Source organism: Camelus ferus, chromosome 13 (genome assembly GCF_009834535.1).
Source record: "Camelus ferus isolate YT-003-E chromosome 13, BCGSAC_Cfer_1.0, whole genome shotgun sequence".
Lineage (NCBI taxonomy): Eukaryota > Metazoa > Chordata > Mammalia > Artiodactyla > Camelidae > Camelus > Camelus ferus.
In genome coordinates, this window is record NC_045708.1 from 34,971,167 (window position 1) to 34,992,165 (window position 20,999).

Below are 20,999 nucleotides of genomic sequence, written 5' to 3' on the forward strand. Positions count from 1 at the left end.
GTTTGCCAGATTGTGCACCAGGCACCTTAGAGACGCAGCTACTGAATGAGATAAAAATTATGTAACTTGAAAGATCATTTGAGATACAAGATAGGATAAACGTACCAACACCGGGTGACATTGCCCCCGACTTCCTGAAGGTAACCTTGGACCACATCTAACATTACCACCCGCTGACACTCCTTTATAAAAACTGACTCAAATTATCAGTGAAGCTGAATCTCAGATCACCTTGAGTGAGAGGCGACTGGTCCCAGATTTGTCCTTTGAGGTAAAAGAAAGTAATCTGCTTCAAGATAGCCCTTCAGATCCGTAGACAGCAACCACATCCCTTATGAATTTTCTCTCCTTCAGCCTAAAGAGTTCAACCCCTCAAAGAACACTGGTCACTTTCACTGTACACTTAATAGCCATCCTTAACTAAATAAGGACAATGATTGTCTACAGCAAAGAATTAATACACTTTATTATAGCACAGAATAGAGAAGCAAAGACAGAAGTCCTTGAATGGTAAAAAATATCAGCTCAAATTCTTAGCTGAGTGATAGGCAACTCAGAGACACTTTGTGCCCCTGGGAAGACAGTGCTTTCACCATTCCCAGAATGACACTGGTGTCAGGTTGCTGCCTGAGTCTCAGCAAATCCTTCTGCCTTCACTGGAGTGAGAGGTCCAAGTTCAGAACAAGCCACTGACCCCGGAACCCTACTGGCTCTCTGCACACACACCACCACGCACGGTGGGGTCTGATCTGGACGGCGCCATCGCCCGCAAATCACATGCCACGCAAGGAAAACAAGAAGGCTTTATGAAAAATTCAAAGTTTATTGCAAATTGTATTTTGCTTCCCTCCGTTCTTCATTTTTACAGGATTTATTGATATCCATGATTTTTTCACAGATGTACTTGTTGACTTTGGAGAGTCTCTGTGCAATTTCAGTTTCATCCACAGTTTCTTGTGCTATTCTGTCGTACAAACACTCTAGACAGGAAAAAGAAACAAGAAGGCCAAGGATTAATGGTGCATTCCAGTATGTACCTTTTAAACGGGGGAATGGAAAATGTGCCTCCTGACACACTTCCAAAGTACCAACTCACATATCTCGCTTAACTGTATTTTAAATTTTTCATCATAAAATGTACTTAGAAAAAAAGCAGATATACACTGTACATTTACAAACATCCAGGTGCCCATCCTTTGCTTAACAGGACATTATCGGTCCCTTTGAAGCCAGAGATGCCCACACCCTGAACCCCATCCTCGCCTTGTCCTCACCAGAGATAACTCTGAATTTCTGCTTCTCTTTTAATGTTAACACATATGCATACATCCTTAAATAACATATTGTCTACCTTTCCTCTGTTTTTTACTTTTTACAAGTGTGTCCATACTCTGTATATCCACCTGACTCTTTTTTTCACTCAACATTCCAGTCTGGAGATTTGCCCATGCTGATGTGGACAGCTGCGGGTCATTCACTTCCACTGGTGAGCAGTATTCTATCATCTGACCATTCCACAACTGGCTGGCCCACTTTATTGTCAATGGATGCCTGGATTGTTTCCCATGATCTGCAGTTACAGGTACCCTGGGCCATGTCTCCTGGGGCACACATGGAGGAAATGCTCAGTACTGGCTGGAACGAACTAATGTTAGGGTGCGTGCATGCTGAACTTTACTAGGTGATGCCTGGTAAACCGTCTTCCCCAGTGGCTGTTCTGCTTAGCCCCCCTAACAGGAGTGTGTGCAAGGACCGCCTGCCCATCTCTCCCACAGCACTTCATGTCGGACGGTTAGGGCTTTGACAACCTAGTGGGTGTGGAGTGGCACCGCACTGCGGTGATTATTAAGGCTGAATATGGCCACTTTTACTGACTCTGCCATTTGCTGTGATGAAGTGAAGAGTGAGCCCTAGACAGGGCCGGGCTGGAGCCTGACTTTGGCCTACTTCCTAGCCTGGGACCCGAGGCGAATCATTGTCCTAGATTCCTTGCCTCATAAACAGGGATAACAAACCACAGATGATCTTTTTTAAGGCTGCCATGAGGGATGTGAGACAAACATTTTGCAAGCCTTCTTCAGACTGTAAGGAACACTGCACCTGTATGGGGTTAATTACAATTATTGTTCCCAGGGCCTAGCACAGTGCATGGCACCGGAGCAAGATTAAGCATATATGTGTTGAATGAATGAATGAATGCTTTTCTAGAGTAACTTGAGGGGACATGACAATTCTGGACACCAGGGGACTGAGAGTGACGGCAGGGAAAGTACCACGGGGGCATGTAATCATGGGCAAGAGTTTTAAATTCTTTGAACCTGAGCTTCCTTACCTATAAAACAGGACTGATAACCCAATCTTAAGGAACTGCCCTGGAAGACACACAGAATCTTGTTTACCAAGTTGGCAGAGCAGACAATCCTGCTAGTGATGTAGAGTGACAGCACGGGAAGGGGTCACAGACTAACCTGTGCGAACCCCTCCACGAACCTGTGAGAAGACAGGCCTGGAGAAAGGAGGTAAGTCTGGGCAGAACCCACTGCCACTTCCCCTACTCCGAGCCCTTCCATGGGCACGCGGCCAGCCTGCCCCCTGCTGCCACCCCTGCTGCCACCCCTGCTGCAGGTGCACGTGCTACAGGTCTTCTTTCTCTGAGGCACCATCTCCTCCCTGCCGTGACGGGTTTTGCACAGAGAAACATCTGAAAGCTTTTAACTGACCTTCACTACTTCCTGACCACTTCCAACCTGACTAACCTTCACCTCATCTTGTCTTGGCCTCTCCGTAGGGACTCAGACATGAAGGTAGGCAGCAGGGTCTCTCTGGTCCCCCCTCTGCCATATCCACCTGAGATGCTCTCCCCACTGCAGGCCACCCCACCAGTATCCTTCACCTGCCTAAATCCCACTCTTTCTTTCAGATTCGCCTTCTTGGAACCTACAAGACTGAGTCCGGAGACCCCACTGCCTACACACCTTCTGGGCTCCCACCCTTCCCTGGGCTTTTCTCTACCAAAGCCCTGATCGCCATCTAATAAAACCATGACTACACTGTCTCGTCTACAGACTGGAACACGGGTGCTCCCTCCCCAGCCCTGGGCCAGGAAAGAGCAGACACCCGCGGTGACGTCACTGGAACCCGAACCAAACAAGGAGATGCTCTGTGAGAAGGACTGTTTCCAAGTTCAGGGGTTCTAATCTGGCTCTAACCCTGGCTGCTGCACCACCCCGAGTGGGACTCTCTCTGGGAAAGGAAAGCAGGATGTTAAAGCTGATCATCTACGGAGATTCTTCCAGCTCTGAGTCCCTAGTTCTCGGAAGGTAACAGAGTGGATAAAGAGGCAAAGGAGAGAGAAGGGAGATGGGGAATGGGTGTGATGGCTCTTAGAGGCCCTGGCATGAGTCGGAGAAGAGGCAGGAAGAGAAAGGTACAGATGGAGGAAGGTTTTTCAGAGAGGCCTCCACAGAATTGCAATCATTCCCATTTCCTGGGGTAAGAGCCCTGAACGGCCCCTGAGGTTGATTCAAAGGCTTTCATTAGACTCTAGATATTAATCACCTGCAGTTGCTGGGAATGTCTCCCTCTGCAAGGGAGCATTTGAGATTATTGCTTAATTAACAAGGTTTATAACAGCGCTAATGTGTCCTATTAAAAAAGTTATAAAAATTAACCAGAACTCAACGCTGTGGCTCATTTGCAAAACTCAGATACTCTGCAAAAGGTCTTTTGACCTTAATAAGGTTTAACTGTCATTCTGGAGTATGTCATTAAAGCCAGACTCTCCTCCAGCCCTCCTGCTTTCATCCTTCTAAAGCAGTGTCAGTGTTCACCATATCCCTCTGCTCTCCCGTAAGAAATGGCTTTAAAGCCAAAGGGAAGAGAAAAGCCTCACCAATGCTGTAAGCATCAAGGCCTTTGCCATTTTGATACAGCAAATGTGGTAAAATCATACAAAATAAACACAAACAATCTCAATCTAGCAGACAGCTTGCATGGGAAGAACAAGTCAAATGAAATCTGGAAGAGTTCAAATAATTAGGCTAAAAATGATGAGTGTATGGTGGGATGGGAGACAGACTTCAAACCTACCCGGCTGTAGTAAAGAAAAAACTAGTCAACATTGTACTTCAGTAAGACAAGGAACCCCTGGAGACAACGGGAAGCCTAAAAGCCCAGCTCTGCTTGGCTCTGATCAAACTGGCTGTATGGCCTCGGGCAAGTCAATTCCCTTCTCATTCACCAGAGGCAAGTATTCATGGGCTCTAAGGGGCTGCCTGACCAGGTGCCTAGGAGGCAAAGATATGACAGAAGAGAACAGAGGTAGGCACAAAGCATTCTAGGACACGTGACAGAAGCGTCTCCTCCCCCTGCGAGGTCAGGGAAGGTTTCCTGAAGGAAGGTTCTCCTAAGCAGACCTGGACAGTGAGTAGCAGCTAGCTGGACAGAGCAGCGGATGTCGGTCGGGCAGTCTGACCTGTGTTCCAGGCACCAGGAACAGCATTTGCAAATTCCCTAACATGAGAGGGGACAAGGCTTGTTCAAGGAACACAGCAGTTCAAGGGGAATACTGCTGAAAAATAAGCTGGAGTAGAGCCAGGGGCCAGATTATGAAGGTGTTTTTATAACACATCAGGAAGCTTACCCTTTCATAATGGGCACCAGGGATTGGCTGTGATGGTGTGGTGATAACAGGATCATACTGGGTTTCAGAAAGATCACTCCGGCTACATATGGAGTCTGGGAGCTGCTGGCATGAGGCAGGAGAGAAATGATGTGGCCTGGACCACGAAAGGGGTAGTGGGTTTGGAGAGAAGTGGATGGTTTCAGAGGTATACGGGGGCAGAAGAGATGGCGAGTGAGGCATGTGGAGGAGTCGAGAACGAGGCATCTCTGGGTCCTGGCAGGTGGTGTCACTCACCAGGACAGGGAACACAGAAGGGGCTGAAGGCTTTGGGAGAAGGGAAAGGAGAGCGGTGAGTGGTGTGGACCTGCCAGGTCACGTGGACGTCCATGAGGAGACAAGCAGAGGGCCCCTGGATGTATGGATCAGGGACTCGGAAGTGTGAACTGAGGTCAAACAGAGATTTGGGAATCGGTCACTGACTTAACAGATATTTACTGAGCATTTACTACACGCTAGCCCTAACTAAGTTCTAATGTGGGTGGGGAAGAAAGACAATCACCAAGTAACTAAACAAATCTGCAGAGACTTTAGTGGGGGTGATGTGACAGAGAGCAATGGAAAGGCTACTTTATTAGACTGGACACTTGGAGAAGGCCTTGCTGAATGACGAGAAGGAGGCACGATGTGCGGACCAGAGGGAGGGCACTGCCGGCAGTGGGGACAGGAAGGGATGGGGAGAAGGCCTCTGTGGTTAGAGCACAGCGGGGCTGGGAAGTGTGGTGTGACATGAGCTCAGAGGGGTCACCAGAGGCCAGGTCGCCAGGCATCGGCCAGGATGAGGTGTGGGTTTCAACCCAGGGCGCTGCGGTGGGCACGCTGAGGGCAGTGGGAGCAACGAGAAGTGAGACCAGCTGAGGGCAGCTCTGTGGAGTGAGAAAGAGGGCCGGAGACGGCAGCGGAGCCAGCAGCAGGAGAGGAGCAGCATGAGAAGCAGAGGCAGGAGAAAACCCGAGTGTGCAGGAGGGTTTCTCAGGAAAGGAGGCGTGGGCACGTCCCAGAGTGCTGGGAGGGAGGTGAAAGCACGCCCTGGCTGAGTAAGGAGGCAGTCCCTGGGAAGCTGGGCAAGAACAGAGCACGTGGGAGCTGGGCGCGGAAGCCGGAGGCCAGGGTTACTAGTGCCCGTGGGCAGTGAGTGGGGACAACTTTCTCAGGAAACCTGGTTGTGGGAAGGAAAAGAGAGATGTGGCAGCATCTGGGTGATAGAAACAGCCTCTAGGGAGTGTTTTTTGTTTCTGCAAGACATGAGTGATCAGAGCATATTTAAATGGTGCTGGGAAGGAACCAGGAGAGCAGGAACAGGTACTTGGGAAGGCAGGTGGGCTGGGATCCAGACAGAGAGAACGGCCAGCCCCAGACAAGAACTTCAATGATGTGACCATCATGAGGTTATGTCAGCTCCATGGGGGCAGCTCACTTGTCAACCAAGAACAGAAATTTCTTTTCACATCTCAAACATAACTATGCCAAGCTATAATCCTAGGCAGCTCTTTTAACCATCTTAAGAGGTAAGTTTTCACCTAAGGACACTGAGACACGGAGGGAAAGTGACTCACAAGCAATCATATGAAAAGTCAGTGAGGGCACTGACATACAGGTCTGTGTTTCATCTATTCAGCCCTCATTTACTGAGCTCCTACTGTGTGCCAGGCCCTATGCTAGGAATGGGGATGCAGAAATGGATCCTACGATAGGACCAGTGCCCGAGGCAGATGCACAGCAGATGATTTTATACCAAAGCAGCGTGACAACAGGAGGGCAGCCAGTCATCAGAAGACACCTGGGACCTGCTGAGTTACATTCCGACAAGTGTAATAGAATTAGAGGTCGGCCACCTCTCAGGTGGGGCAGGGCTGTGTCCCCAGGAAGGCCGCTTTCTCAGGGTGACCCCCCAAATCAGGCTCCACAATTTCAGACAGCTGGCAGACTCAAGGTTACCTCCACTTGTCTAAAAATAAACGTCTTCCTAAGTCAATTAATCATGACTCAGCCAGCTAGGGAGGCAGCTGCGTGACAGCAGAACGAGCCCCAGACCAGAGTCGGGGTTGTGGGTTTGCATCCAGGCTCTGCAACCTCGTAGCTGTAACCTCTGGCTGCTCACTTAACCTTCTTGTGTCCTGACACCCTGACCTCCAAAATATACTCTAAATCTGGCCATTTTTCTATATTTCCACTGCTCTAACCTTGGTCCATGGCACCACCATCTCTCCCCAAGACCATGCCTTGGCCTCCTAATGGACCTCCCATTTGGTCACTCCCATTCGAAGACTTCCATTACCCTTCTCCTGCAGGTGGAGTAAACCCAAGCTGCTACTGTGGCCCTCAGGGCCCTCCAAGGCTACCTGTCACCCACCGCCCTGATCTCACTTCCCCTCACTCCTGACTCTGCAGCTTCATGGGGCTCCTCCATCCCTTGGGCATGCCTGGCCTCTGTACCTGCTGTTGATTCTGCCTGTTTCGCCACCACTCACACCCTTACAGGGCTGCTTCCTCCACATCCAGTCCCCAGCTCAAATTCACCTCCTTAAACAGGCCTTCTCCAACCACCCCAGCTAACATCGCTACTGAAGGTTGACGGTGTTTCACAGCCTTTCATCAGTACCTGAAATTCTCTGATTTGTTCATGGACGTATTTGTTGTCTGCCTCAGAACCTGTTACAAGGCCCGTTCAAAATGTTGACTGATTGAGTCTTACTTTCTTCATCAGTACATGGCAGCTGGACACTTAGAGACTACTGGTTAGGAATATAGCTTCTGAAGCCAGCCCTCCTGGCTTGGACTCCTGGCTCTACCCCTAAAGCTGTGTGACCTGAGCAAGTTACTTAACATCTCTGTGCCCAGGTTCCTCATCTGTAAAACAGGGATCATAATAGTAGCCAACAGTAGGAGTATTATGAAGAGTAAATGAGTTAATATATGTAAAAGCATTTTTAAAAACAGAATCATAAAAAAACCCAGAACTTGAAACACAGTAAGTGCTCAGAATAATTAGCAGTTACTATATTCTCTCTGCTCCCATGTACTTTCCTGCCTGTCTCTCTAATCTGTATTATCTGTACAGTAACTAGCTATTCGTGTGTTCATCTTCCCCAAGAGGCAGTGAGCTCCCTGCATATGGAGACTATGTCTCATCCCTCTTTGTGTCCTCAATACCCACAAGAAAGCCTGGCAAAGAATAAGAGTTTAGTGAACGGATGAAGAGAGGGTGGGAGAGACAGTGGAAAGAAAGAAGAAAGAGGGAAGGAAGGAAGGAAGGAAGACAAGAAGGAGAGAGGGAAAATCAAGGAGTCCACACTGCAGCCCTATCTTTAGGGGGACAAATGACTCGCTGACTCTCTGCCTTCCCTCCAACCCCTCCCAAACACCAGAAGAGAAGCTGAGTTCAGCCACCCTCAGCTGTCTCCATCTCATTAACTGCTCAAGGCACAACGCTAGGTCTCCCATGACCTGGTCCCCTAGCTGCGACCTTTACCACTCTCAGTACATAGCAGCACTCCCTTCCCAACTCTAGTCTTTGTTCCAGATGCTTCTGCCTCCCGAAGTTCCTCTCTTTGCAGATCTGTGTCTCCATGTCTGATGTATCCTTCAAAGCCTGATCCAGTGACCCCTTTCCCCAGGAACCCTTCCCTGATTTTCCAGCTAGGGGTCTCCTCCCCTCCTGAGAACTCCCTTCTGCCTCTCTCGCATGCGAGCTCCGTGAACTGTACTTGTGTCCACAGCCCACGTGCCCTGTGAAATGCAAACTCGTCTGGGACCAGGCCCATATCTGCTCCTATGTCCCCATGCCCAGCCCGGGGCCTGGTGCAGAGGGGCTTCAGCAAGTGTTTGTCAAACAGAAACGTGCCCAACACATTCCTGACAGAGTAAAGGACAGCACCCTAGCCACCGCACTTCCACTGCGTGACCCACCTCTGACAATGCTTAGTTTGTGAGGAGAGAGGGGTGGCTTAGGGACTGCATCTTTCTTTTTTTTTGTGGCAACTCCTGTGACGCTTCTGTTCTTCAGAACATCTGTTCCCCAAATCATGACTGCCAAGTTCTTTGTGTACTTGGAATCTCCTTGGGTTACTTGTAGCTGGTGCCATTTCTCCTCATCAACCCAAATCCCGCTTCCCAGATGGACCTGAAGGGGAGAAGAACACAAGCAAGCACCTGATTAGCCAGACAGGATGGCAGCTGGACACTTTTCTTGTCCTTTACAAGAGATTTCTAAACAACTAAAAGAGGTCTTGTTCCATAAACACTAAATAAGCTTCCTTTAAGGGCAATAATAATAACCATTTAGTGAATACTTGTAATGTGCCAGGTCTTATTCTAGTGCTTTATATCCACTATCTCAAATCTTTACAGCAACCCTGGAAGGAAGGTGTTAGTTAGAGCACTATTTTCATTTCAGGTGGAAAAACGAGGTTGAGACAGGTGAAGCCACTGGCTGAAAGTCACTCAACTACTAAGCTGCAGAGCTGATCTGTTTTGTTGGTGGCGGGGCTGGGGGTCAGGATGGTTTAAAGCTCCTCTGGTAATTGCAACGTACAGCTAAGTGTGGCAACCACTGGCAGCCGGAGTGAGGAGAGCCGCTGTCCAGGCTCTGCCGTTCACGGGGTTATGTTTGTGCAAGTCCTCCCCATTTCTGGCTTCAGGTTCCTGTGAACTGAACTGGGAGAACTGGATTCCAGCTAAGCTCCTTCTGGCTCAGAACACGTATGATTTTAACAAATTGGACACAACCATTGTGTCCTCGTCTGATTCTGACAGCATACAGAACAAAACACAATTTCACACTCACTATAAGGGAAGCGCTCAGAAAGTTTCAGTGCAGAGTCAATAAATGCAAAAGTCTTGGAATGATCTAGCAATGAGCTTTGCATTTTTTTTTCCTTTCTGGGTCTTTTAACAATTTAAAAACCATTTGCTAAAACTAATCAGTAAAAATTAAGTTTTGACTTTGACATTGTCATTTATGCTGTGTTTCTGCTGAGTCTAAGGAGGGTAGAAATGGCCTCTGAGGGGATGGAGGGGAGACAGCCACTGACAAGTTACACTTTCTAAGGGGAATGGAAAGTTCCCGCCAAAAGTCTGCAGAAAGACTGTAAGTCATCAACCTTGCATGGTCGGGAGATGTCCCTCGAGAGTCCTGGTCTGAGAGACTACATACACACCCAGACTGATGGCCGACTGGCCAGCATTGTTCAGAGAGATTCGAAGATCCTTCTACTGAAGACTGGCTTGGACAGCAAGATGGGCATGCACAGTTGGACAGCAAGGTCAGCCAGCAACACTTCTTCCTTCACCAATTACTAAAGTCTTCCAACCGTTAAAAAGAAAAAAATATAGCAACATAGCCCACCCATGAATGTCAGTAAGTAAACAATCTACCTGCCACATCTAACTTCACTTCCTTTTGCTCAAAAGATCATTCGGACCTCTGCAGGCACGATATCAGATAACCAGATCCACCTGGCCTCCCTGTGCTGCAAACTTTGGTGATGCAAATCTGTTCACAGGGCTCGGGAAGATAAGCAACCTGGAGTGAAATGTGCTGCCTGGGGCTGGCTGGGCAAGATCGACCCAAGGTCAAGTCTGGCCTGTTCTCCGCAGTCTGAACTGCAGGTGGGCAGTCTGTGTGCCAGATCAGGCATGCTAGGGACAAGTTCCCTGCTGCTCCCTGATGGACCCCAAGTCACCTCCTTGGATAACTCTCTGGGGCTACCCACGCACGCTTCCTGAGAGAGGGGGAAAACAAGGAATGTGAATTAGATTAAATTCAGAATCAGAAAACTTCAGAGAAGACAACTTCAGTTTTTCAAAGATCTCTGCTCTTTTCTACCCCAGGCCTTGCTTTCCTATAATCTTTTCATTTATTGTTCTTAAAAGAGAGATGACAGTCTCTCTTTTTAGCCAATGTCTACAAAAGAAAGGGTCATCAATATTTTTTGAGTACTTTTAATGAACTAGTTTTTGTACTCTCAATTTAATCCTCATAATGACCTTAAAAGATGGAAATAGGTAGGAATAATTATTCCTAATTTCCAGAGATGAACAGAGATTCAGGACTAATTACTTTCCCTAAGACATACTATCAGTAAATTTTAGAATCAAGATTCAAACACAAATCTGTACGACCCTGAAGCCCATGCTCTCCTGGCTTTTCCTGCTGCTGCCAGTGTCACGGTGGTGCTAATGTGGTAGAAATAAAGCAGATCTAACACATCGGTATTCAGCTGGCTTTCCTACTGAGTCCTCCTCGGTACCTGCCCGGCCACTTCCCTGGCCAGCACCCACCGCAGTTCACACGCAGTCAGGGCAAAAGCCATGGGCTGGCCTTCCTGCCTCCAGCCCCTGCTCCCTCCAACCCATGCTGTAAACACTGCCAGGTTAATTTCCCTAAAACATGGCTTTCCTTCTTTGACTAGATGACTTTCACAGTCTTTCAACTCTGTGTTTTTATGTTAACCCTCTGGAATCTTGAATAGCTCCCCGTTTCCTGTCACATCAAATCCAACTTCCTCAGTTGGCTTTAAAGGTCCTCTAGAATCCTGTTTCCATTCAGCCTACTAACTGTACTATGTCCATCACTCAATGATGCACCCAAACTCATTCATTTCCTTCTCCTTCCAGTGTGCGGTAACAGAAAGAAGGTGGGCTCTGGAGTCTGCAGCCCTGAGTATGAATCCTGGCCCTTCTACCTACTAGCTGGGTATCTTGGGCTAGTCACTTAACTTCTCTGAGCCTTACTTTTCTCAGCTGTACCGGAGGCAGATCACTACCTGATTTACAGAGCTGTTCTGAGGATTAAATAACATGAGTAAAACATCAGGTGGACAGCACACACCCAGTAACTGTTATTTCCTTACTTCCTTTAACATCTTTCTCTATCAGTGTCTCTGTTCATGCCTTTCCCTCACCCAGGAATGAATGCCTTACCTTCTGTCTTTTTAAGCCTGTTAATCTTTCAAGCCCCAGTCTCCAATCCAGGAAACACTCCTGAACTACTTCAGGGCCAAGTTCTATCCCCTCTGAATTTCTGGCCTACTGAGAGCCTTTTACCTGATTCAGCCCGTCACAGTACATCTCTGTGGGGAGAGGCCGAGGCTTTGCCTCTTACATCCCCTACAGAGTGATCAGGACCAGTCTGAACACAAAGCAGTAAGAATCTGAAGGGCATATTTAATATAACTTAATGGCTTTCAGTTCTGATGAGCTGCTATTCCTTGGAGAATAAAATATTTTCTGACATGCATTCAGTACAAGGCCAACTTTCCATCACAGAAGGAAATGGCCCTGGGTGAGACCACTCACAGGTACATGCTGGTGCATTTGAGACAAGGGCTCCTGAGGTCAATAAAGCTCAGGGTCACCTGGAGCAATGCCCTGCTTTCAGGAGTGCAGCAGAATAGACTGGAAAGAGCACTGACCCAGGAGCTGGGAGACTTGGCTTGTAGTCCCCTGCCTGCCTGCCTCTAACCTGTTGTATAACTGCAGACGAGTCCCTTCTCTGGATGTATTTCCCCATCTATCCCATGCATAAATTAGACTATTTAAACTTCAATGGTTTTTGTGCTTTATGATTCAATGAGTTTTTGAAATAAAACATCTTAAGACAAAGAAAAGCAATGTACTTTATCAAAATCAGAAAGTAAATTTTGTGGCAAGCCTGATTCACATAAACCACAGTCCACTATTTGACCAAATGTTAGTCTTATGTTTTCAAGGGAAGTTATTAAAAATATGGCATCTGAGATGAGATTTGATAAAAAAAAATGTCTTTGTGAAATGTTTTGCAGGACAAAACTAGTTTCCTACTAGGAAATGGATCCCGTTCTAAGCTCTAGGCTTTGCAGAGATGAAGGCAGAAAGAAGGAATGGTCAGAAGCAATAGCAGAGCCAAGAATAATGATGGCGACTTCTGGGATGGGGAATACCTCTCTACGAAGCTGCCATCCATTTCCAGTATTTCCTTTCCTCTCCTTTAAAAATTTCTGTCTGACTACAAATTAGTTGTAAACAAAAGCCAGGCTAGTTTTATAGCAAAATGTTGGCAATGATCAATGAAAAAACAAAATTAGCACTTTCAAGATTTGCTGTGCGACTCAAGTGTGAAAAAAATTACACAACTTTTGAGAGACCCATCATTCTGGAGGAAAAATGATCCCTTTGCAGAAGAGGCCCTCATAATGCTCCGAAACTGTCCATCAGTCTTCAAAGCAAGAGAGAAATAGATTTCTCTAAGAAGCTACTTCAAGAAAAAGTCTCTAGTTATTAAACAATGTGATCATGACTGAAAAGAAATCAACAAATACAGAATAGTCTTTTCTTTATCTCCAGTTGGGGAAGGTTCACCCAACCCAGATACACAGTTTGAGTCATTAAAGGCCTATGGAGAGCATTGATCTGATCCCATCTGGCACAGACAGGGACACTGAGGCCTGCAGAAGGGAAACCCAGAGTCATACAAGCAGGACAAAGAAAGAGCTAAGCTTAAACTCAGGATTCTAGTTGCCTACTTCCACTGTGTCATGCCATCTCTCCCCCTGCAGAGCAGACTCTTCAAGCCTGTTGGCTGGACCAAGGCAATGCAGAACGGGCCCATGGCCTGGCCCCTCAGTTCTGCCTCTGCAGGGGAGGAAGTTCTCTGTGGGAGATGAGGGTAGCATACCCAAGAGAGCCCTAAAGACTAACAAGTTTCACTTCCTCAGCCTGACAATATTTGCTTTGGCTCGGTCTGGCCAGTTGCAGGGATATATCTGGACAAACCCAAATAAGACAACCTTTTCTTTCTCATCAACCCACTAGGGAACAATACTGGATTAACAGAGACCTTCTGAAGCATAAGGCAAGAAAAACAGACTGACACAGATTGAGTCTTTGAGGAGAAGGAGAGGAGATGTCTGTAATGTATGCCATGGTGGCAGAGGATATTACAGTAAAACTGCATCTGATCAGTGCCTAGACAAAGGGATCCGACATATTTCCTCCAAGATGAACTCACTTGGATGTGGGAAGTTTTTTAGAACAGTCTTCTCCCTGCCCAGCTACTATATCATCATATGACTTTAAGATTTCCAAAGGCTATACTTCTGTACCAATATAACTACTAATAGTGCTTAAGTTTTCTTTCATAATCTTTTTCAAGAGTCTTACAATAAAATCTGAGGAGTTAGACTGTGGTCCTAGGACTGTGGGCTAACCATGCTAAATGGACAACTTGCGAGCTGCCTACGGGTAAGGAGCATGTCCCGTTCACCACTGCACACCTAGCATTTAGCGCAGGGCGTAGAACACACAGGTACTTTGTAAATGGTGAATGGGTAAATAATGAGTTGTATCCATAGCTGTAATGCAGATATATCATTTCTCAATCACCTTATAAATTTTATGCATCTGGTTTCATTAAATTATCATTTTTTAAAAAAATCTTTCTCGCTAATAAGCTGTTTTTAAATGTCAGTTTAGTTTTACAGTTGTTTCAACCCAACATTTGCCAAAGGAAAAAAAAAAAAAGAAGAAGAGAAAAAGAAAAAGTCCTCGTAAAGCTCCTCTAGCTCTAACCCATGATTTCTGGAAGCAGTCACTCGAGGAGAGGCCAGGAGGCCAAGCGGTCAAGCTATCTCTCGAAAAGCTCCCACCATATTCTCCATCTTCGCTCTGACTAGCCAGGACTTGCAGGGAATGGATAGTGAGCTTGAAACACTACCTTGCCATTGTCTAGGATATACTTGTCCATGACAGGTGCAGGAGCGGGGTAATAGGACGACGTATTTGCTTCCTCACTGAAAGTGCTCCGTAACTCCGGCTCGGGCTCGAGACATTCTGACTTTACTTTTTCCAAGTCAATGGCGGGACCTAGGCAGTTAAGAAAAGAGATCTGTCTAGAACTCCAAGGAAAATAAAAGGCAAATATTTTCAACTACGCATCTATCAGCACATAGTGGCACACACAAAAAATAGGCTGGCTTATTTTTGTCCATTGGATGACACTTAAACCCAAGCTTGAAAATAATATAAGGTATGAATGTCACAAGGGAAAAGGTATAAAACCGGAAGACAAGAATGGACTAGACTAATTAAGCGTGAACGAGAAGCAGTCTTCCAGGGTGTCACTGCCTGAATGAAAATGCAGGGGACTTGACCTCTCGCACAGGAAAGAGGTCCTGCTAAGACTGGAGTAGACAAGGGGTGGCAATGACTGCAATATCCAAATTGTGTATTTGCCGAAATCCCATCTCTGCAGCCTATACGAAGCAGGCCACAGCAGAAGACAGGAGAGCAGGGGGCAGAAATGCAAAGGCCTCCCCGCCAAGACCTAGCATCTACAATACACAGGAGCATTTCTACCAAGAAATTAAAATACAATACAGATCAAGCCCCTGATTGCCTGAACCAGCAGCTACCCTGATTTTTATTTTAATGCAATCAACACAAATTATGTGTGGTTTAAACAGTGAAAGGCAGCTAGATAAATGGTGGTGGTTTCTAAAGGGTATATTTTTTCCTCCATTAGCTTTTAAAAATGATGGACTTTTAAAAAAATCACCTATTGTGTCTTGATTACCAAAAGGCAGAGAAACAGGATGAAAATGAGTAAATATGGCCCAAAGACTTGATTAACTTTTGCAGGAGAGCAACTCCAAAGGCCAGTGGAGAGTTTAGCATCCTGGAAATCCTCCCTACGCAAATATTTCAGGAGTTGACTGGGATCAGTAATTCAGCTACTAGCAAAGCCAGTCCCCAAGGTTGTGCATATAACTTAAGTAACCAGTGAGTTTCATGGTCCTACCTTCCCTTATCCTAACCATGTGGGCCACTTGGTACAGAGCACTTTATGTACTAAAGTCCTCACCAACAATCTGATTACAATTTTATGTTCAATTGCCACATTCTTTCTTTGGCTGGTGGTTGGGAAGGTATTGGTGATTTTGTTACTAAAATTCCTCCTGACAGGGCTTCCCAGAACAAGAATATCATTCCTGAGTTGCTGGCAGCTGCCATCTGCAAGACTGAATCTCTGCAGTCTCCAACTATTTCAGTACAAGCACACAAAGCTGAATGCAGCATGGCTGGGGAGAAACACAGAGCAGATGAAAGGGCAGGGCTCATCTTGGGAGACCGAGTTTAGGGCTCCTTCCTGGCTTTGCTGTGTTTTAATTGTGTGACCACAGGCCAGTGAACTGTGGATGCACAGGCTGGCAGAGTGAAGGACCGATGGCATCATAATGGTTCTAATAGCATCTCCCAACACTGCGTGACCCCCTCAAGCGCTGGGCCTAGGGCTTATTCTCTGTCCCAGCACCTGGCATGAGGAGCTGCTCTCTGAATGTCTGCTCCATGAATAAGAGAATGACAACAATGAATGAATAATTCTAAAGTTTCAGAAGCAGATGCCAAAGTTTCTCCTCTTTCTGTGTGAGATCTTGGTTGAGTTTCTGAGATACAAACTCAAGTGGAGCATTTAATCTTTCCTTAGATCAGGGAAGAAGTAATTACTTCAGTGTCCCCTAAGGGGCTTGGCTGAGTTGGCATCTGGGGTCTCTTCCTGCTCTGATATTCAGCAACAAGAAACAGGAGTGGGCTGAGAGGAGGTGGTCCACGCAGACAGTGGCTCACAGGGCACATTTGGCAAGATGGTGTTCCTCCTCTAAAGCTTCCTTTTCCTTCTGTGAGAGGAAGATGTTGGACAAGAGAATGAATCCAGTTCAGCTCTGACTTCAGTCTGTTTCTCTCCATCCCTATCCACAATGGCTGCCAAACAGATCTCATGACCATCTCCTTCCTTGCTTAGGCTTCCATTACCCTCAAAATTAAGTTGCACACCATATCCTCCTTAAGGCCTAGAACAACCAGCTTCCTCTCTTCTCTGGTGCTCGGTTCCTGCTCTCCCCTGATACTGACCTCTACTCGGTCCCCAGATGCTCTGCTGTCCCAGGCCTCTGCACCTCTGGATGTGCTACTGTTCTGGCTTTGAATGCCACCTCATCTGCCTGCCAAGCCCCTGGTCAGACTGAAGAACAGAGCTTAGGTATCTCTTTCGTGAGGTCTTGCTCTGATCACTACCAGGAAGGGGTTCTTTAAATTGTAAATACTTCCAGCGAATTATATTTGCAACCATCTACCAGTCTGTCTGCTGTCCACACCAAAGCTCTGCAAGGGCAAAGTTTTATTCTCTTTGCAATCTTGGCACCTTGGGCAATGCCTGGCACATTGCAGGCTCTCAGTAAATTCTTCATAACATGAGAGGAGGAAGAGAGTTGTAGGGGGAAAGAGACTTAAATGGGCTGGGGCAGAGATTCTGAAATAAAGCCCTACTGCTGAGTGGAGGTTCTTGGGGGTGGGAGTTGGGGTGAATGGGAAGCTGTTCTCAAATATCTGCAACCTTTTTTTGCAGCCCATGGAGTAGAAGTTAGGGCTGTTAAACAGAAATCAGAAACATCTAGCCAGGGGAATGAACAGTTCAGATGGCTACAGAGGGACACATAAGGGACATCAGAAGGAAGAAGGGCTGAGAGCAAGGGTCACTTCTTTGGCTCCACCCTGTGCTCCTCATTCCAAAGTGGCCTGTCTAACCCTCTCCTCACATACACCACTCCTTCCCGCTTCCCAGCCTTTGCTGGTGCTGTTCCCTCTGTCCAGATCATTCCACCCCACAGATGCCCACCCACAAAGGCCACCAGGGATTCAAGGCCTGACTCAAATGCCACCTCCTCTATGAGGCATCCCATCCTTTCAGAGGTGAGCAATTCTCTTCACCCCTTGGCTTAGAATTTGGAGTCAGAGACTGAGGTTTACATTCTGGATTTGCCACTTGCTGTTCAGGTAAGCTGTGAGTGTCCTCAGATAGGTAGGTCTGCTCTCCTTTGGAACCCTTCCTCCCAATAATAATCAGATGCACGTATCAGTTTCTACGCCTGCCTTCCCCCTAGACTGTAAGGGCTGAGGGCAGGCAGGGACTGTGTGTTTTTATGTTAGAGACCAGGGCTCAGCACAGGGCCTGGTTCAAATTCTACCCTCCACAGGTAATTTTACATATCAATAATTACTTAACCTTTCCGACCCTGTCGCCTCATCTGAAAGAAGGAATGATAACAGCAACCTGGCCAGACTGGAGATTAAATAAGTTAACCATATATATGAAATGATTAATCCAGACTCTGGTACAGAGCGGGTGCCCGGTAAATAACGGCTCACCCCCCCTGCCTCTGCCCCACACAGGCGTCACATGTGGGAGCTCGAGTCAGTCCTCTGTGAGCTGGGGCCCTGCTGGTCTTTTGCCCTAAGTCTGGAGCACAGGCCAAGCCCAGAGCGGGTGCTTGTGCTCCACGGCAAACCCACAAGCCCTGTGCCGGTCTCCTCAGGGACTAAGAGGGTTTTGTCAAATACTGAGGCCGCTGTACTAGGATCTTCTGGCTCTCAAGGAACACTGCTTCCCAACATTCTGGGTGAGCACTGTTTAACAGCTGGTGGCTGCCAGGGATGGGCACCACTCTCGGCACCTGCCTCCTTCAGTGCAGTATACAGGAGGTACCCGGTGCCTTGGCAAAGAGGACAGACCGACCCAAGGCATATCCTGGAAGGAGTCTGTCAGGAAACCTGGGTGTGAATCCAAGCTGCATGACCTCAGACATGTCACCTCACCTCTCTGTGCCTGGTCTTTCCTACCTGCAAAATGGGGGCAGCCAATAGTCACCATGCAGGCTGATAATGCCTCCTGAGAGCCTGGCACCGAGGCAGACACCTAACAGACGCTCAGACACAGGCTCAGGAAATGGCAGATGAAGGGAGGAATGGATCAGTCAGTAAAGCGGGATGTTTAGTACTATAGAATCAGAAAGAGAAGGACCAAAAAGCATGTGGTTTCTTTGAGGAGAAGAGGGAGGGCCTCTAGTGCTTTTAATTTAGGGGGAAAAAACACTTCATTGCAAATTTTAGTCGGCTTCACTACAATGTTGGCAATTTACATCTCATTACAACAAACGCTTCAGATTGCTGTTTTGCTTTTAAAAATTTCTGAGGCATTGTTCTCCTTCAAACACATGCGACCAAATTAGCCACAATAATAAGCACTTGCGCTAAGAGGCGGCATCGCAGGATCTGGTGTAGATATTTTAAGTAACAAAGGAACTTTTTTCACTTTGTGGGAAGAGTAGAAATGAAAAAAAAAAGCCTTTTGATCCATTTCAGGTTTATTTTGGAGAAAACATACCTTCCATGGAGAGAAACCTCTCAGCTGGGTAAAGGAAGCTTTTGAAAAAATATAAAAGATAGTGCTTGTTTTTTTACTCAGTCATTCATAAGCCCATTCATCACACACCCCTTGACTGCACACCAAGACTGAACCCTGTGAGAGGCACTGGGGACCCAGAGACAAATACGGCATGTTCTAGTTCTGGAGAAGTTGAGACTAACATGTGAAACTCTTATTACATGTCATATAAATAGCTTGATGGACAAACACTGGATTTAATGCTAGAAAACGTGGTGCAAATCCTGGTTCTGTTACTTACTTTATCTTTTTAAGCTCCTGGGCCTCTCCCATAAAATGAGAATCACAACACAGAGTAAGTGGCTTGGCAAATGTTTGTTGGCACAACAAATAAATGAAATTATACTATTCTCTGTTCTTGTCTAGCTTAAACTGGACTAATGTTATTCTTCCTGAAAACCTTTCTAAAAAGTTAATACTTGTGTGACTTCCATGAGGTTTAAAATTCATCTATTTCTTAAAAAAAAAAAAATATATATATATATACACACACACACACACACACACATATGTTTGGGCACTAAAAAACATTTCTATTTTCTGTTGAAACCAAAAGCCTAGTATTAGATTTTTCATAAAAAGTATTAAATCCTTCCATTTACTTCTGCAAGTGAATAGGAAGTTTCTCTGCTATAGGTATAATTCTAGTTTCTTCCTAAATGCAAAATGAATCAAGTCAAAATCCTCAAACGCACACACCTACTGTAGCACAGAGGCACACTGGGTTTGGTGGAAAAAAGAGACCACTTCCTAAAAGAGACCGAGCACGGAAACAGCTAGCAACACTGAAGGAGGAGGTACACAAAAGCCTTGGAAAGAGACAGGCGAGACAGCTCAGAGCCAGGCAGTGGGTTCCCCTCTGTGGCCCCACCATCCCCTCTCACAGGGCATCAGCCACTCTCCTGCTGCCATAGTCACACATCTATTTCTAAGCCCCATTATGCTTCCAGTGAGTGTGTGTGTGTGTGGGTAAAATCCAGTCTCCTGCCTTCAGTGAGAATCTACTAGGCACCTAGTCAGTGCCAGCCCTGGGCTGGGTGGCTTTAACTGTAGCTGGTAGTGGAAAGAGACAGGCAACAGATCATCACCACCCCATGTGGCTGACAAGGGTGAGGACAAAGACTGGAGAACAGAAGCAAAGGAGGGGGTGTTACACCTGGAGGAGACTAGGAAGGACGATCACAAACTGCTGTCCTGGGGCTTGGAAGATGGATGGGTAGGAGCTGGCTGGGAGTGAAGGGCTGGGGCAGGGTAGTTACCTTCATACAGTGAAGGCAGGCACATAATCAAGGCTCACTGGCTGGCCAGGAAGTGGGCAGCATGATGATCTGCTCAGGTTTGGGGAGGGAGAGATCAGCACTGGCTCAGGGATCCTGGAAGGCTTCAGGGAAGAGGTGAGCTCTGACTGGAGCTTGATAGGTGATCAAGTCTAGGGAAGGTTGAGCAGTAGTCAGGTGGGGGGACGGGATCCCTGTCAGGCCCGGCTCCTCAGATCCTCCCCCCAACACTCCTGCGTTTTCTGAGCCTTCTCTGAGTGAGGTGAGGGCAGACTTTGCTGGGCAGAGGCAGGAGAAGCTATTCTAGCCTGAGGTACTGGATTGGGCAAGACCCCTGCAGCTCACGTGGAGGCCTCCAGAGTGGGGCTGGTCCCTCAGGGAGTCAGAATCCCAGAGCAGCAGAGCCGGAGGGGACCTAGAGAGCCCCCTCTCCATGGGGCAGAAGCCCAGAAAGACGGAGTAGCAGAAGCAGGCCCAGGTCCCCAGTTGTGGGTTTCAAGGTATTTTTCCCACTTTAAGGAATCACAGATGCCCATTTCAAAGGACATATTTGCTTCTCCCTGAAAAAGAAAGGTGACTGATACCTACTGTACATCTTCTTGTTAGTATCTTACAGTACAATTCCTATTTAAAAAAAAAAAATCTTTTAATCTTGACACCCAGTGTCAAGTGATTATTTGTTTAACATCTTCCTGGTTAGAACGGAAACTCTGAGGACAGCCATAGTCCTATTGAGGGCTATCTCCCCAGCACCTAGGACAATGTTCGTGACACACAATGAACA

The 20,999-nt window shown here is 46.9% G+C and overlaps 2 protein-coding genes and 1 long non-coding RNA gene across 4 annotated transcripts in view; 1 reads left to right on the plus strand and 2 right to left on the minus strand.

The window, feature by feature from the left end:
* The window catches only part of AGBL4 (ATP/GTP binding protein like 4), a 1,086,468-nt gene that overhangs the window by 178,252 nt on the left and 887,217 nt on the right, over positions 1-20,999 (minus strand). The gene's annotated exons all lie outside the window — the stretch shown is intronic.
* BEND5 (BEN domain containing 5) overlaps positions 803-20,999 on the minus strand; it is a 46,866-nt gene continuing 26,669 nt past the window's right edge. Inside the window, exons 4-6 of one of the 2 annotated variants that reach the window (XM_032494237.1) lie at positions 14,376-14,524; positions 8,591-8,804; positions 803-980 (exon numbers count right to left, since the gene is read on the minus strand). In XM_032494237.1, the coding sequence (XP_032350128.1) occupies positions 823-980; positions 8,591-8,804; positions 14,376-14,524 (521 nt within the window). In that variant the 3' untranslated portion in view covers positions 803-822. The remainder of the gene's footprint in view (positions 981-8,590; positions 8,805-14,375; positions 14,525-20,999) is intronic. The other variant, XM_014553941.2, reaches the window with a different exon arrangement.
* LOC116667992 lies at positions 1,323-3,631 on the plus strand. The gene is made up of 3 exons (XR_004325011.1): positions 1,323-1,582; positions 2,344-2,804; positions 2,921-3,631. It is a non-coding gene; the product is annotated as an uncharacterized LOC116667992 (long non-coding RNA).